Source organism: Hypanus sabinus, chromosome 2, assembly GCF_030144855.1.
Source record: "Hypanus sabinus isolate sHypSab1 chromosome 2, sHypSab1.hap1, whole genome shotgun sequence".
NCBI lineage: Eukaryota > Metazoa > Chordata > Chondrichthyes > Myliobatiformes > Dasyatidae > Hypanus > Hypanus sabinus.
In genome coordinates, this window is record NC_082707.1 from 166,968,531 (window position 1) to 166,981,317 (window position 12,787).

General features: G+C 41.1%; 1 protein-coding gene across 3 annotated transcripts in view; it reads right to left on the reverse strand.

Annotated features, from left to right (window-relative positions):
• traf3 (TNF receptor-associated factor 3) overlaps nucleotides 1-12,787 on the reverse strand; it is a 79,768-nt gene that overhangs the window by 18,738 nt on the left and 48,243 nt on the right. For 2 of the 3 annotated variants that reach the window (XM_059958842.1, XM_059958848.1), the window contains exons 6-8: nucleotides 10,637-10,714; nucleotides 7,592-7,666; nucleotides 6,783-6,875 (exon numbers count right to left, since the gene is read on the reverse strand). In XM_059958842.1, coding sequence (XP_059814825.1) covers nucleotides 6,783-6,875; nucleotides 7,592-7,666; nucleotides 10,637-10,714 — 246 coding nt within the window. The remainder of the gene's footprint in view (nucleotides 1-6,782; nucleotides 6,876-7,591; nucleotides 7,667-10,636; nucleotides 10,715-12,787) is intronic. The other variant, XM_059958857.1, reaches the window with a different exon arrangement.

The following is a 12,787-nucleotide window of genomic DNA, read 5'->3' on the forward strand; positions in this document are numbered from 1 at the left end:
GGACTAGAAGGGCCGAGATGGCCTGTTTCCCTGCTGTAATCGTTATATGGTTATATATGTCCAATGAAATGGTTAAAACACCTGAGGATAGAAGCATGTAAATTATGGCAGAAGACAAATATCTGTGGCTCAGGCTTTTCTGGCAGGAAAGCAGCAGGTAAACTGTACACGTGCGAAGCAAGAGGAGAAATAAAACACGACAAAGGCTTAGCAAGTCAGGCAGTATCTGTGGAAAGAAAGCAGACGGCGGGCTGGGGCGAGTCTTCCTTCTGAAAAGTTAACCTTTTTGCTTTCCACATGTGCCACTTGACTGGTAAGTATCTGTATTGCTTTCTTTTATTTCACATTTCCAGCATTTGTAGCTTTTTTAAAAGATTTTCAGTTACAAAGGAGGACCCGGTGGAGTGCAGTCCCTGAGTCTATCAATGACGCTGAGTTGGAGATGGTTGAGAGCTTCAGGTTCCAGGATGCACTATAAATATCACCAACAATATGTCCTGCTCCACCCATGAGAATGCTACAGCCAAGAAAACACACCAACACCTCCATTTCCTCAGAAGGTATAGGATTTTCAGCATGTCCCTGATAACCCTTGCACCATTGAAATCATCCAATCCAAATGCGGAACAGATTGGTGCTGCAACTGTTCTGTCCTAGGTCACAAGAAACTGCAGAAAGTTGCAATGCAACCCATCTCTCTGAGAAACCAGCCTCCAATCTGTTAACTTTGTTTGTACTTCCTGTTGCCTTGGCAGAACAGCTAAGACCTCCCTCCCTCAGTTATTCTCTCTTCTCCCTCGTCAGGCAGGAGATACAGATACAGAAACTTAGATACAGAGATACAGAAACTTGAGCGCAAAGACCACTAAAGTCAAGGACAGCTTCTATTCCATTGCTATCAGACTCTTGAATAGACCTCTCACAGGCTAAAAGATAAACCCTTGATCTCCCAATCTCCCTCATCGTGCCCCCTTGCATTTTATCTGTCTATCAACACTGCACTTAAGGAAAAACTATATTCTGTATTGTTTTTTTATGCCCTCGATATAAGTATACATGTCATGACCTGTCTGGATGGCATACAGAAGTTTTCTACTATATCTGAGTACATGTGTTAGTGAATGCAATTCCACATTCAAATTCCATCTTAACTTTTGTTGCTGCCAGTGGTTCTGGTGCAGTTACCCCCAATAATATTTGCTCAGAGAGAAAGTGGGTGTGGTTGTTAAGGTCTGAAGTTCTTCAACTCTGTTTTAAAACTGGAAGGCTGTAAAACAGATTATGTTGTGTGAATGATTTAGAAAGAAACCAGAATAGTGCAAGCTGATAAAGCTGATCAGTAACTAAAGTTTTCACAGTACAGTGCAATATGTCACTTCATTAATAACAGAAGTGAACATTAAAAGCTGAAGTAAACTTGAGTGTTGAGAATGTTAACTAGATTGAAAGTTGAAACAATTCAGGTGATACTGACCATCATGAAGAGGATCTGAGAGAGTACCATCTGAATATTTTCACAAACAAAATTCTCCTTGAACCACTCTTCGGTTTTGCAATCTCACCTCTCAGTCATTTGCATGGCTACTGATTTACAGATTCTGACTACTTCTTGGTCCAATGAGGACTCTAGGGTTTTAAAACTGGTGCTTGGCAATCTCATTAAATTCCAAGTAAAATGTCGAAATCCCTCGATCAGATAACCTGTAATCTATTTTCCACGGAAACCAATAACTTGCTGCAGTCATTAGATGATAAATGAGCTCCCTTGATGGTTCTCAATTTCTAAGATGTATTTATTTTTCATGAACTAGGTAGCACTAGAAAGACCATCTAACATTTCTTGGCAGCCTTGGATCACCCCTTGACTGCTCAGCCAAAGGAGTGGGTCTGAAGTCCCACATGAACAAGACTGAGCAATTCCCTCCCAGAATGACTTCTGTGAACTAGATGGGTTTTCACAACAATCAGTTTCTCTTAACATTGTTACTAATGATAACAATTTGAAAAAAAAGCTAGATTATTGATTGCATTTAAATTCCACAGTGGGATTTTATCTCTAGGGGTTACTTGATCGATTACTGCTCTAGCACCATATTCACAGAGTGGCTCTTTCCCAGTCTCTCCATCCAAATTGTAAGCAAGCGAACTTTGGAAGAATATGCCAACTGAAATCTCCTTCTGAATCATTCTCTTTCGGATGATTTTTAAAGTACTATTATTTTCTGCCTTTCAACTGATGAAACCCACAAGAACCTTACATCTGCTGAAGAGAATATAGAAAACCTACAGAATACAGGCCCTTCGGCCCACAAGGTTGTGCCAAACATGTCCCTACCTTAGAAATTACTAGGTTTACCCATAGCCCTCTATTTTTCTAAGCTCCGTGTACCTATCTAAAAGTCTCTTAAAAGACCCTATCATATCCGGCTCCACCACCGTTGCCGGCAGCCCATTCCACATACTCACCACTCCCTGCGTAAAAAACTTACCCCAACATCTCCTCTACACCTACTCCCAAGCATCTTAAACCTGTGCCCTCTTGTGGCAACCATTTCAGCCCTGGGAAAAAGCCTCTGACTATCCATATGATCAATGCCTCTCATCTTATACACCTCTCATCCTCCATCGCTCCAAGAAGAAAAGGCCGAGTTCACTCAACCTACTCTCAGAAGGCCTGCTCCCCAATCCAGGCAATATAGATGAGTTGGGAGTACTTTTCTCATTGAAGAGATGCCTAATTTATCTTCCTCAACAACCCAGAAAAGCAAACTCACTGTATTTGACAATTTTCAGACAGACGAAATGACATCTTCTGACCTGTTCTGTGAGCTGCTTCAGAAATAATGATGCATTTCCCTGTCAAACATGCTCCAGTTTGACTCAGCATCAGAAGCCTAACATGTCTTCCTGCTGCTTTCAAAGTCTAAAAGTCTCTTTTTCAAACACGAACAGTACAATTTTAAACAAAAAAAATAAAGAGGCCAGGCCTTCCTCTGCATTTTCCAAATGGAGTGTACGGCGTCCTTGGGCAAAGTAAGAGGCTGAAGGTCTGCTTACTAATTCACTCCTTATGATGCTTGGACGTGATGGTTCTGGCAAGCTGCAGCTCAACAGACTTGGAATATCTAATGGCAAAGTGCCGCCCAAACTATCTGACACAGGAATTCACTTAAGCTATCCCGACAGCAGCCTACGTCCCAACCCAAGCAGACGAGAAGCCCGCGGTCGATGAACAAAACTCCATCATCAACAATATAGAACTGGGATACACTTAGGCCTTGCTCTTCATAGTGGAATATTAATACCTTTATGGATTACCTCTCAATTTGAATGTAGTTTCTATAATCGAGTGAATAGACACTGCTTTTTAAGCCCAAAATGCACCAACCACACCAACATCTGTAGCAGGCAACTTTTAAAATGAGATTACTGCAAATAAGTATTGCCATTTGGCTGAAACGAGCAATTGCCTATTTTAAACTTGGGCATTTCAAGTGTGGGGCGGTGGGGAATTTGTAGCACCATAATGTGACACACCATGTTCCCTTTGCTAACTTGTTCACCAGTTCAGCTTCCACGTCAGCCTTTTATCACTGGACATCAACCGGACCACTAGATGGTGCATTAACTGGGTTTGTTGTATTTGCAGAATAGAGAAAATACAGATAACGTTGGATATCCACTGACCCTGGTGGCAGGACCATTAAAAATGTACTGAGCAAGATAACCAGTCTCAATACCAGTCAGCCACAGTCAAAACAATCTTACAACAATAAATCCCTTTTAGTGGCACCTTCTCATTTTATTGTGCCACTTCTTAGTTCAGTACAGTATAACATTTTAAGGCTGAACTACGTTAACATTAATACTCATAGCCCCCAAAGTATTAACTTTGTAATTCTCTAAGGAGGATTATAAATGAGTGAGAAGAGGAGGAAGAGGGAGACAGGGAGAAGAATGGAGATGGTGGGGGGGGGGGGGGGTGGAGACAGCAGCAATAAGCTCTGTTCCCCCTACACTGCGTAGGTGTGTGGCCGCACAGTAACCAAATGCTCTCACGCACATAGCCTTTACTTCTGCACATCTGGAATTTATTTTATATAATGTTAATATAAAGTGCCACACAATTTCCAGGCAGTGTAATAATTTCCTGCTGAAAGCTATGGTTGGTCTGCCCAGCTGTTGTAAAAATATGTTAGAGGGAACGTAGTCAATAAGGTAAAATGAGCAGTCTGTTTAGACATCAATAAGTAATCATAACATTCCCAGATATTATGGTGCAAATTTGTAGCTGAATACATAGAAACATAGAAAATAGGTGCAGGAGTAGGCCATTCGGCCCTTCGAGCATGCACCGCCATTCAGTATGATTCATGGCTGATCATCCAACTCAGAACCCTCTATCTGCCTTCTCTTCATACCCCCTGATCCCTTTAGCCACAAGGGCCATATCTAACTCCCTCTTAAATATAGTCAATGAAATGGCCTTAACTGTTACCTGTGGCACAGAATTCCACAGATTCACCACTCTCTGTGAGAAGAAGTTTCTCCTCATCTCGGTGCTAAAATGCTTCCCCTTTATCCTAAAACTGTGACCCCTCGTTCTGGACTTCCCCAACATCGGAAACAATCTTCCTGCATCTAGCCTGTCCAATCCCTTTAGAATTTTTTACGTTTCAATAAGATCCCCCCTCAATCTTCTAAATTCCAGCGAGTATAAGCCTAGTTGATCCAGTCTTTCTTCATATAAAAGTCCTGCCATCCCAGGAATCAATCTGGTGAACCTTCTTTGTACTCCCTCTATGGCAAGAATGTCTTTCCTCAGATTAGGGGACCAAAACTGCACACAATACTCCAGGTGTGGTCTCACCAAGGCCTTGTACAACTGCAGTAGAACCTCCCTGCTCCTGTACTCGAATCCTCTTGTTATGAATGCCAACATACCATTCGCCTTTTTCACCGCCTACTGTACCCGCATGCCCATTTTCAATGACTGGTGTACAATGACACCCAGGTCTCGGGTGCACCTCCCCTTTTCCTAATTGGCCTCCATTCAGATAATAATCTGTTTTCCTGTTCTTGCAACCGAAATGGATAACCTCACATTTATCCGCATTAAATTGCATTAAAATGTGGTGGTGTTTCCAAAAGGTTAAACTGACTTCCAGAATGAGAAACCAAAAGACAATGAACAATGGAGCTTCATGCGAAACTATACTCAGAGTCTGCAGGGTTACATCACACAGGATAATAAGAACCTTCTGTTTTTAAACAAAATTACCTTCACATTCAAACACAGAAGGAAACACAAGTTTAGTTTTTTGTAGTGTTTTCTTTGTAGCTGAAAGTGAAACAGAAAACATAACCGACCACTAGTATTGGCTAATTGTTGCCTAAAGGCACACCAGCAATGGCATAGTACTTCACTAATTTAAAAGACCTCATTGATCATCTTATCATAGGTATAGGAGAAGTTGGCTGCACATGTATTCACAAATGCAGTGGATCTAGTCAATTGGACCACTGTTAATCAGGGCAGCTGCTTATTTGGGACAAGGAGTATCCTGTCGTTTATTTTGCTTAATGGGGCAGGGGACTGTTGCTGAACTGTTTCTAACTGGAGTCAGTCACACGCACTACTGCGGTTGTTAGACACTACTCCGTGTTTACAGTGATCGGTTTTAAATTGTGTCAGTTACACGCGTTTGTGTTCAGAAAGCAGTGATTTTTATCAGCGTGAAATAGGCAGTTAAGACATTTGGAACAGTTTCACCGTCTTGGGGTCTCGGCCTGAAACACTGACTGCTCGTTTCCACAAATGCTGTCCAGCCTGCTGAGTTCCCCCAGCTTGTTGTACATGTTGACTATCAATAACTATTAGGAACTGATATAGTTTTATAGTGCTGTAGAGGTACTGGTAGTGTTCAACTTGTTTTGTATTTATCTAAATACATGAAGAGTTACTCAGTTAAATGGTAGTTTGTTTTTTTTTCCCTTTTAACGATTTCCATGAAACTTCAGTAAAAGGGGCAGATGCTTAATTGAGCCGAAATACACTGGTCAAATGTAATTAACCAGAATACACGGTGCTTCTAGCAGGAGTCACGAGAATAACTGTGGCAAAAACCTATTCTGGTTTTCCCCTTAACGTGATTGTAATGATCCCTTCACGATATCAAAGAAATCAGGGACCAAGCTGGTCATCTTTCTGAGTCATGAGTAAAAGGTAATGTTTTCTCCCAAAGTTGCGACGTGAAAAAACATAAAGTAGCATGCAAGCTAGGATAACTCTTTAGAAGTTTAGATATTTAAGTGACATCTTAAATAATGGCATCATAATAACATACTGGATAAGGATAATAAGCCCTCAGAAAAGATATCAACTGTACTGACAATTCTCCTTCAGGGACTGGTTTTGCTGAGACTAATGCACATATCTGAACAATGATTCAACTATTTGTTCCAAAGCAAGAATTTCTACAGTTCAGTATTCAAAGCCAGTGACACATTATGATTTTAATACAGGTGTCAGCTCTCATTTCTGGAGAACAATGAAGTGATAGAACCATTGCTGGGCAAGCTGTATGAGTAATCTGCAGATCTGTGCTTCAGCCCCTCTCTCACAACAACTATCTCATCTCCCTTCTCTCCCAAACAATTTCAAATTTGTGAACACTGACACACCCCAACATAAAAGTGATCAGGTATGTATTAGGCACACTATTGAATTTGCCTTTACTTCAAAAACAAAACACTTTGCTTGGACTTTTTCCACTTTTTACCGTTTTTTCGAGATGTTCATTCTTCAATAGCACATATTTTAAATGCTGGGCCATTGTACTAACTTCATGCATTTTCATTTCTTGGTTGTTTCCCTACAAGAACAAAGCAGAAGAAAGTTCAATGATGGTGAAGGAAACAAGAGAAAAATATTTGAATTCAGCTTCACAATATAAAGTTCAGCTGGAGTTAGCAAGCAAGGTTAGCTCATGAAAGTGTGAATTTCATTTTACACATTGCATCATGGCTGTAACTGCTATAGCACAATGAATATTTTAGTATTTTCTTTCTGCTGTTAGATTAGAGTAAAATCATTGTTTTTTTCATATTTTAACTTTTTTTGTGCTTGCTTGGATTTTTAGATAATCGTCCATGTAATTCACATAATCATACGTGTAACTGTTCAGTGAATTTTCCAGTAATTGTGGTATAGCTGAATCTGGGCTTTCCTAGATGGTTCTTAGTTTTTCTGCAGCAGGTGTCTTTGTGAATAAGTGGATTCATAACCACTTGAACACGAATATCTTGTTAGCTTTTTGGATTCAGCTAGTTTTTAAGTAGTATAGGACAACCACAACTTTTTGTTCCTTGCCTTCATTTCATTTTCTTTCTTATTATACTTTAAGATTTTCTACCTTCTACTTGGCACCTGAAGAAACTTCTGATTGCAAAATTGCCAGAATCCAACTGCCTAATCCCTGCTTTTTACGGTGTCTCCAAATATTTCAAGTTCTACAGCTAGAATTTGATCAACTAGACTTCTCAGCATAGCTAAACTTTAATAGGAATAAAATGATTAAAATGTACTAACCTGGAAATTGCATCCATACTGAGAGAAAGGACAGGACATCGTCACATTGAGACACTGTAACTGGTGGTTATTTAACTGAGAAAGAAAAGGAAGTTATTTTTATTTCTGTCTTGAAATGGTATGCACCTCAATTACTGTAGGTTCCAAGTAGAAGGAAGGTTATTCTTTTTATCAGTCAAGAAAGGAAAGGTACTGACACAGAGTGCAACCTACATGTCAAGTGCTTCAAGTAGTTAAGGGAGTGTCACAGGTGGACAGAGTCACAAAAAGAGCTTTTTGGCACATTGTCTCCATAAATCAAGCGTAATGATGTTCTGTCACCAAAGTTCTACAAGACAATTGGTGAGGCCGAATTTGGACTACTGTGTGGTCATCTACTTACTGGGAAGATATCAGTGAGGTTGAAAGAGTGCAGAGCAAATATACAAGAATGTTGCCAGGACTTGAGGACCTGGGTTATAGTGAAAAGTTAAATAGCTTAGGACTTTATCCCTTGGAGCATAGGAGAATAGGGCAAGATTTGATAGAGTTATACAAAATTATGATAGACATAGATAGGGTAAATGCATGCATATTTTTCCATTGAGGCTGGGTGAGACTAGAAGTAGAGATCGGAGGTTAAGGATGAAAGGTGAAATATTGAAACATAGAAAACCTACAGCACAATACAGGCCCTTCGGCCCACAAAGCTGAGAAATGTCCTTAACTGAGAAATTGTCTAGGTTACCCATAGCCCTCTATTTTTCTGAGCTCCATCAACCTGTCCAGGAGTTTCTTAAAAGACCCTATCGTATCCACCTCCACCAACATCACGGGCAGCCCATTTCACACACTCACCACTCTGAGTAAAAAACTTACCCCTGATATCTCCTATATACCTACTTCCAAGCACCTTAAAACTGTGCCCTCTCGTGCTAGCCATTTCAGCCCTGGGAAAAAGCCTTTGACTATCCACACGATCAATGCCTCTCATCATCTTATACACCTCCATCAGGTCACCTCTCATCCTCCGTCGCTCCAAGGAAAAAAGGCCAAGTTCACTCAAACTATTCTCATAAGGCATGCTCACCATTCCAGACAACAGCCTTGTAAATCTCCTCTGCACCCTTTCTATGGTTTCCACGGTGAGGCGATCAGAATTGAGCACAGTACTCAAAGTGGGATCTGACCAGGGTCCTATGTAGCTGCAACGTTACCTCTTAGCTCTTAAACTCAATCCCACGATTGTTGAAAGCCCATGCGCTGTATGCTTTCTTAACCACAGAGTCAACCTGCACAGCAGCCTAGAGTGTCAAACCTTGACCCCAAGATCTCCCTGATCTTTCACACTGCCAAGAGTCTTACCATTAATACTATATTCTGTCATCATATTCGACCTACCAAAATGAACCACCTCACACTTATCTGGGTTGAACTCCATCTGCCACTTCTCAGCCCAGTTTTGCATCCTATCAATGTCCCTCCACACTATCCACAACACCTCCAACCTTTGTGTCACCAGCAAGTTTACTTGCAGGTCCCCGAGTTTGGCCTTTAAAGTATCGGATCTCAAATGATGAAGAAATGTGTGGACACCTGTTCTACATGAGTGAATCCGAACATGCCCTGTCCAGGTACCAATTAATTTTTGTTTTACAGGTGGCCAAGATGACACCAGCCTTGCTTGCTATCAAAGCTGTCAACTTCAAAAACATCTACACTCACAGTCAGAAAGATTAAAATACAGATTGAAAAATATAGAACATTTAAAATAAATTCTTTAATTACTAAATATTTTAAGTATCAGAAAACATTAAATCACACTTAATTTGGATAATAAAATATTTAACATGTCTCTCATAACCAGTCCTCTCTGTTCAAACTGTTTCAGATACGGGTCTAACATGGAGCCGATTCAGATGGCAGAGTCCCTGCATGAATTAGGCAAGTCCGTGCTCCGCCACTACACTCACATGGAGTCAAATGTCAGAGCATTGCTGTGATGTTTTTGGGAGAGCCCGGCCTGCAACTGTGGGGATAGAGTACCGTGGATCTTTTGTCATAGTCAAGGGTTAAATGACAGTAATATTAGCATGAAACTTACTTTTTTTAAAAAGAGGTCCTCAGTTCCTTGTTAAAACTATACTATTGCCATGTTAAGCTTTCAGGATTTCTCATAACATGAACCAAGGACAAAGAGTGCTTTTCCTTTCTGTTCTTAGTGCCTCTGTTGTCCTTTAGCCAGGTGACTTCCTGATCCATCACATGCATATTCAACTCATAATCCAACTCGCAACTATGTCTATGAAGAGCAGATGTTTGATCAGAGACCATGCCTTCTTGGTCTGATGCACAGAACTCTTCAAGCAAAGCAGGTCAAAATAGAAGCCCTCCGTTTACACACCTCCCAAATTCACCATTTCTACCAGAGAGGAGGACTAAGGTTTCAGGTCTGTGGGAAGCTGTGTTACACTCTCCGGATGTGCAGATATGATCCTACTCCTTCAACACTGGATGCAGATCTGGGCGCTCCCTCCTTCCCCAGCAGCATTTTGAGAGTACCTGCACCAGAAGGCCTCAACAGCCTAACACTATCTCAGACAGTCAGAGGGATACAGTCATTACACAGGTCCTTCAATCAACTTAGTTCAAACTGACTATCAGGCACCCGTTCTTACACTGTTCCTACCCTGACCCACTTTCATCCTCACAAGTTTTCATCAGCCCTGGAAGTCAGGATTGAACCTGGAGCGGTGAGGTGGCAGCTTTACCAACTGTGGCACTCTTCCGCCTATACCCAGGGCAATAAATGTTGATGCCTGGGTTGTAAACAAAATAACAATCACAATTTGGTTCAAACTTCTGTTTTCTGTTAAAGGCTGTTTTTCACCTTGCTGATTTGTCTGAAGAGATGTTATACATGATTATTTTCCTCAGAGGAATTAAATTTTAATGTTATATTTTACAATCAAAGTCCATTCCCTGCACAAATTCAATAAATAAACAGCAGTCTACAAACCAAATTTTGAAAATGTACCATGAGGAAACTTAAACATAACAACTTACCTCTCCTCTCAGAATAAAAGTATTGCACTTATTAGGGCATAGGACTAGGAATGCAGGACAGTCAAAATCTTCATGTTTCTAGGGGAATAAAAGAAAAAGGGAAAAAAATATTATCCCCTCAAAACACGTTACTGAATTGAAGATTGTGCATCCTTAATTAAACTTATTTCTATCCATTTAATTCCAGTCACATCATTCTACTAATCATTCTTTTAATGCTGCTCATTTGACTTAGTGATGGAAACTATCTGTAAAATTGCGTGGAATATTCTGAACGATTCAATCAGAAATGTTTATCCGCAATCTCTGGTATTTTTGAAATCAAATTTCTTTTGATACATTCTACTTTGAAAAAAGTATGTAATGAGGCCTGCATTTACTGTAAATTTCTTTCAAGTCCGCTCCATCCCTCACACCAGCTTCCTCTCACTGAGCATTCTCCGTTGGGTCAACCTTGGCAATGCATTAGAATGCAGAGAAAAGCTAATGAGAATATGGTATAGCTCTGTCTAAACCAACCAACTACAAATATAAAACCTGGTAGGCCGTCATTAGCAAAAATATCATTAGGTCAGTCAGCAACATGACTAACATGTCTTTGACTATGCCATTCAATGGCATTTTTCAATAATTCACTTATTGTTGCCTTGTCTGGGTTCCATCAGAACCACTTTCCTTCCAATTTCATTACAGCCTTACACAATGAGTAAACTCACTGAGAAGGTGCAAGTGACCACCCTTGAATCTAGGGAAGAGTTTGAAGCATCAAGGGGGTCCCAGAAAAGTTGAAGTTTATGAGGACTTCTCTTTGGGATGAAGTCACATCCAGTATAAAGGAAACTGATGATGGCGACGTTGTTCGACAATCGTGTCAGCAGCTGGTCCTGTGTTTGGCCACATTCAGCTGCTTCACTGTAAGGTCAGAAATGGGATGATCAGTGTTCAGTTTCATTCGGAACACCTCTCGTGTCGAGATGCCACGAACACTATACATCAGATATATTCCGATTTGAGACCTGCAGCATCTGTACCGTATAGATGGCAAACAATAATCACAGCTATCAGATGAGGATAGAAATCAGCTCCTAACCTGCAATGGCATTTGCTTTTTGAAACTTAGCGATTCAGCACGGCAACAGGCACTTCTGGCCCAACAAACATGTGCCGCCCAGTTACACCTACGGGAGCCACAGGCAAGTATGTCTTTGCAATGCCGGAGGAAACGGAGGCATCCGAGGGCCGTGATCAGAGGGACCAGAGGCCGTTGCCTCTGCAACCTCCCTACAGAGAGCAGCAAAGCTGAACCAGAGTTGCTGGCGCTGTACACTACGTGCTACATAACGTGCTATACACCACCATCGAGCAGAAATCCAACTGTAGCTACAACAGAAGGTTAAGACCAGCAGTGATAGGTTCACCTCCCAATTCCTGAAATGCTTCTCATCAGACACACGAAACAAATCAGGAGCGTGGTGGAATGCACTCCTTCTGTCTGGATGAGTGAATCTCCAACAGAACTAGCCAGGTACTCTGTATACTTAATCTGTCCACACCGTAACTGTAATTGAAGCAGTTTCAAAATGTACTCACCAATGCCACTCTTCAGCTCTACTGCCTGGAAGGCCAGGCACCTGAAGGCATCACCAACTACAGGTCCGCTTCCAAGTCCTGAACATTACAGGTTTGGAAAATATCTAAATTACCGCATGGCTACCATGTCAAAACCCTGCAAATACTGAATTGTGGCAGTACCTGGATCAAAAGGGTTCCAGTGGTTTGAGGAAATTGCACACCGATTAATTAAAGGCGGAAAGAGAATGGCAATGAATTTCGGTCTAGTTGGTTTTGCTGAAATCCCATCAACAAATGAAGCCAGCCGGTGGTGTAGTGGCATCAGCACCAGACTTCAAGGCAAGATGGTCAGGGTTCAAATCCGGCCAGATCCTTGCCTGATTTCCATCTGTGTTGGGCTGAGCATCTAGCTAGCAACTCGGCCTCATAAAAAACAAACACCAAGGAAACGGCAAAAAAATGCTGCTCGACATGCCACAAGGCACAAAGAAAGGAACAACATCAACAAAAAAAAATAAAAAGTAGCTTCACTTTGATTTGTTCAACCAAACAATAATTGGATGTGATTAAATTCATGCT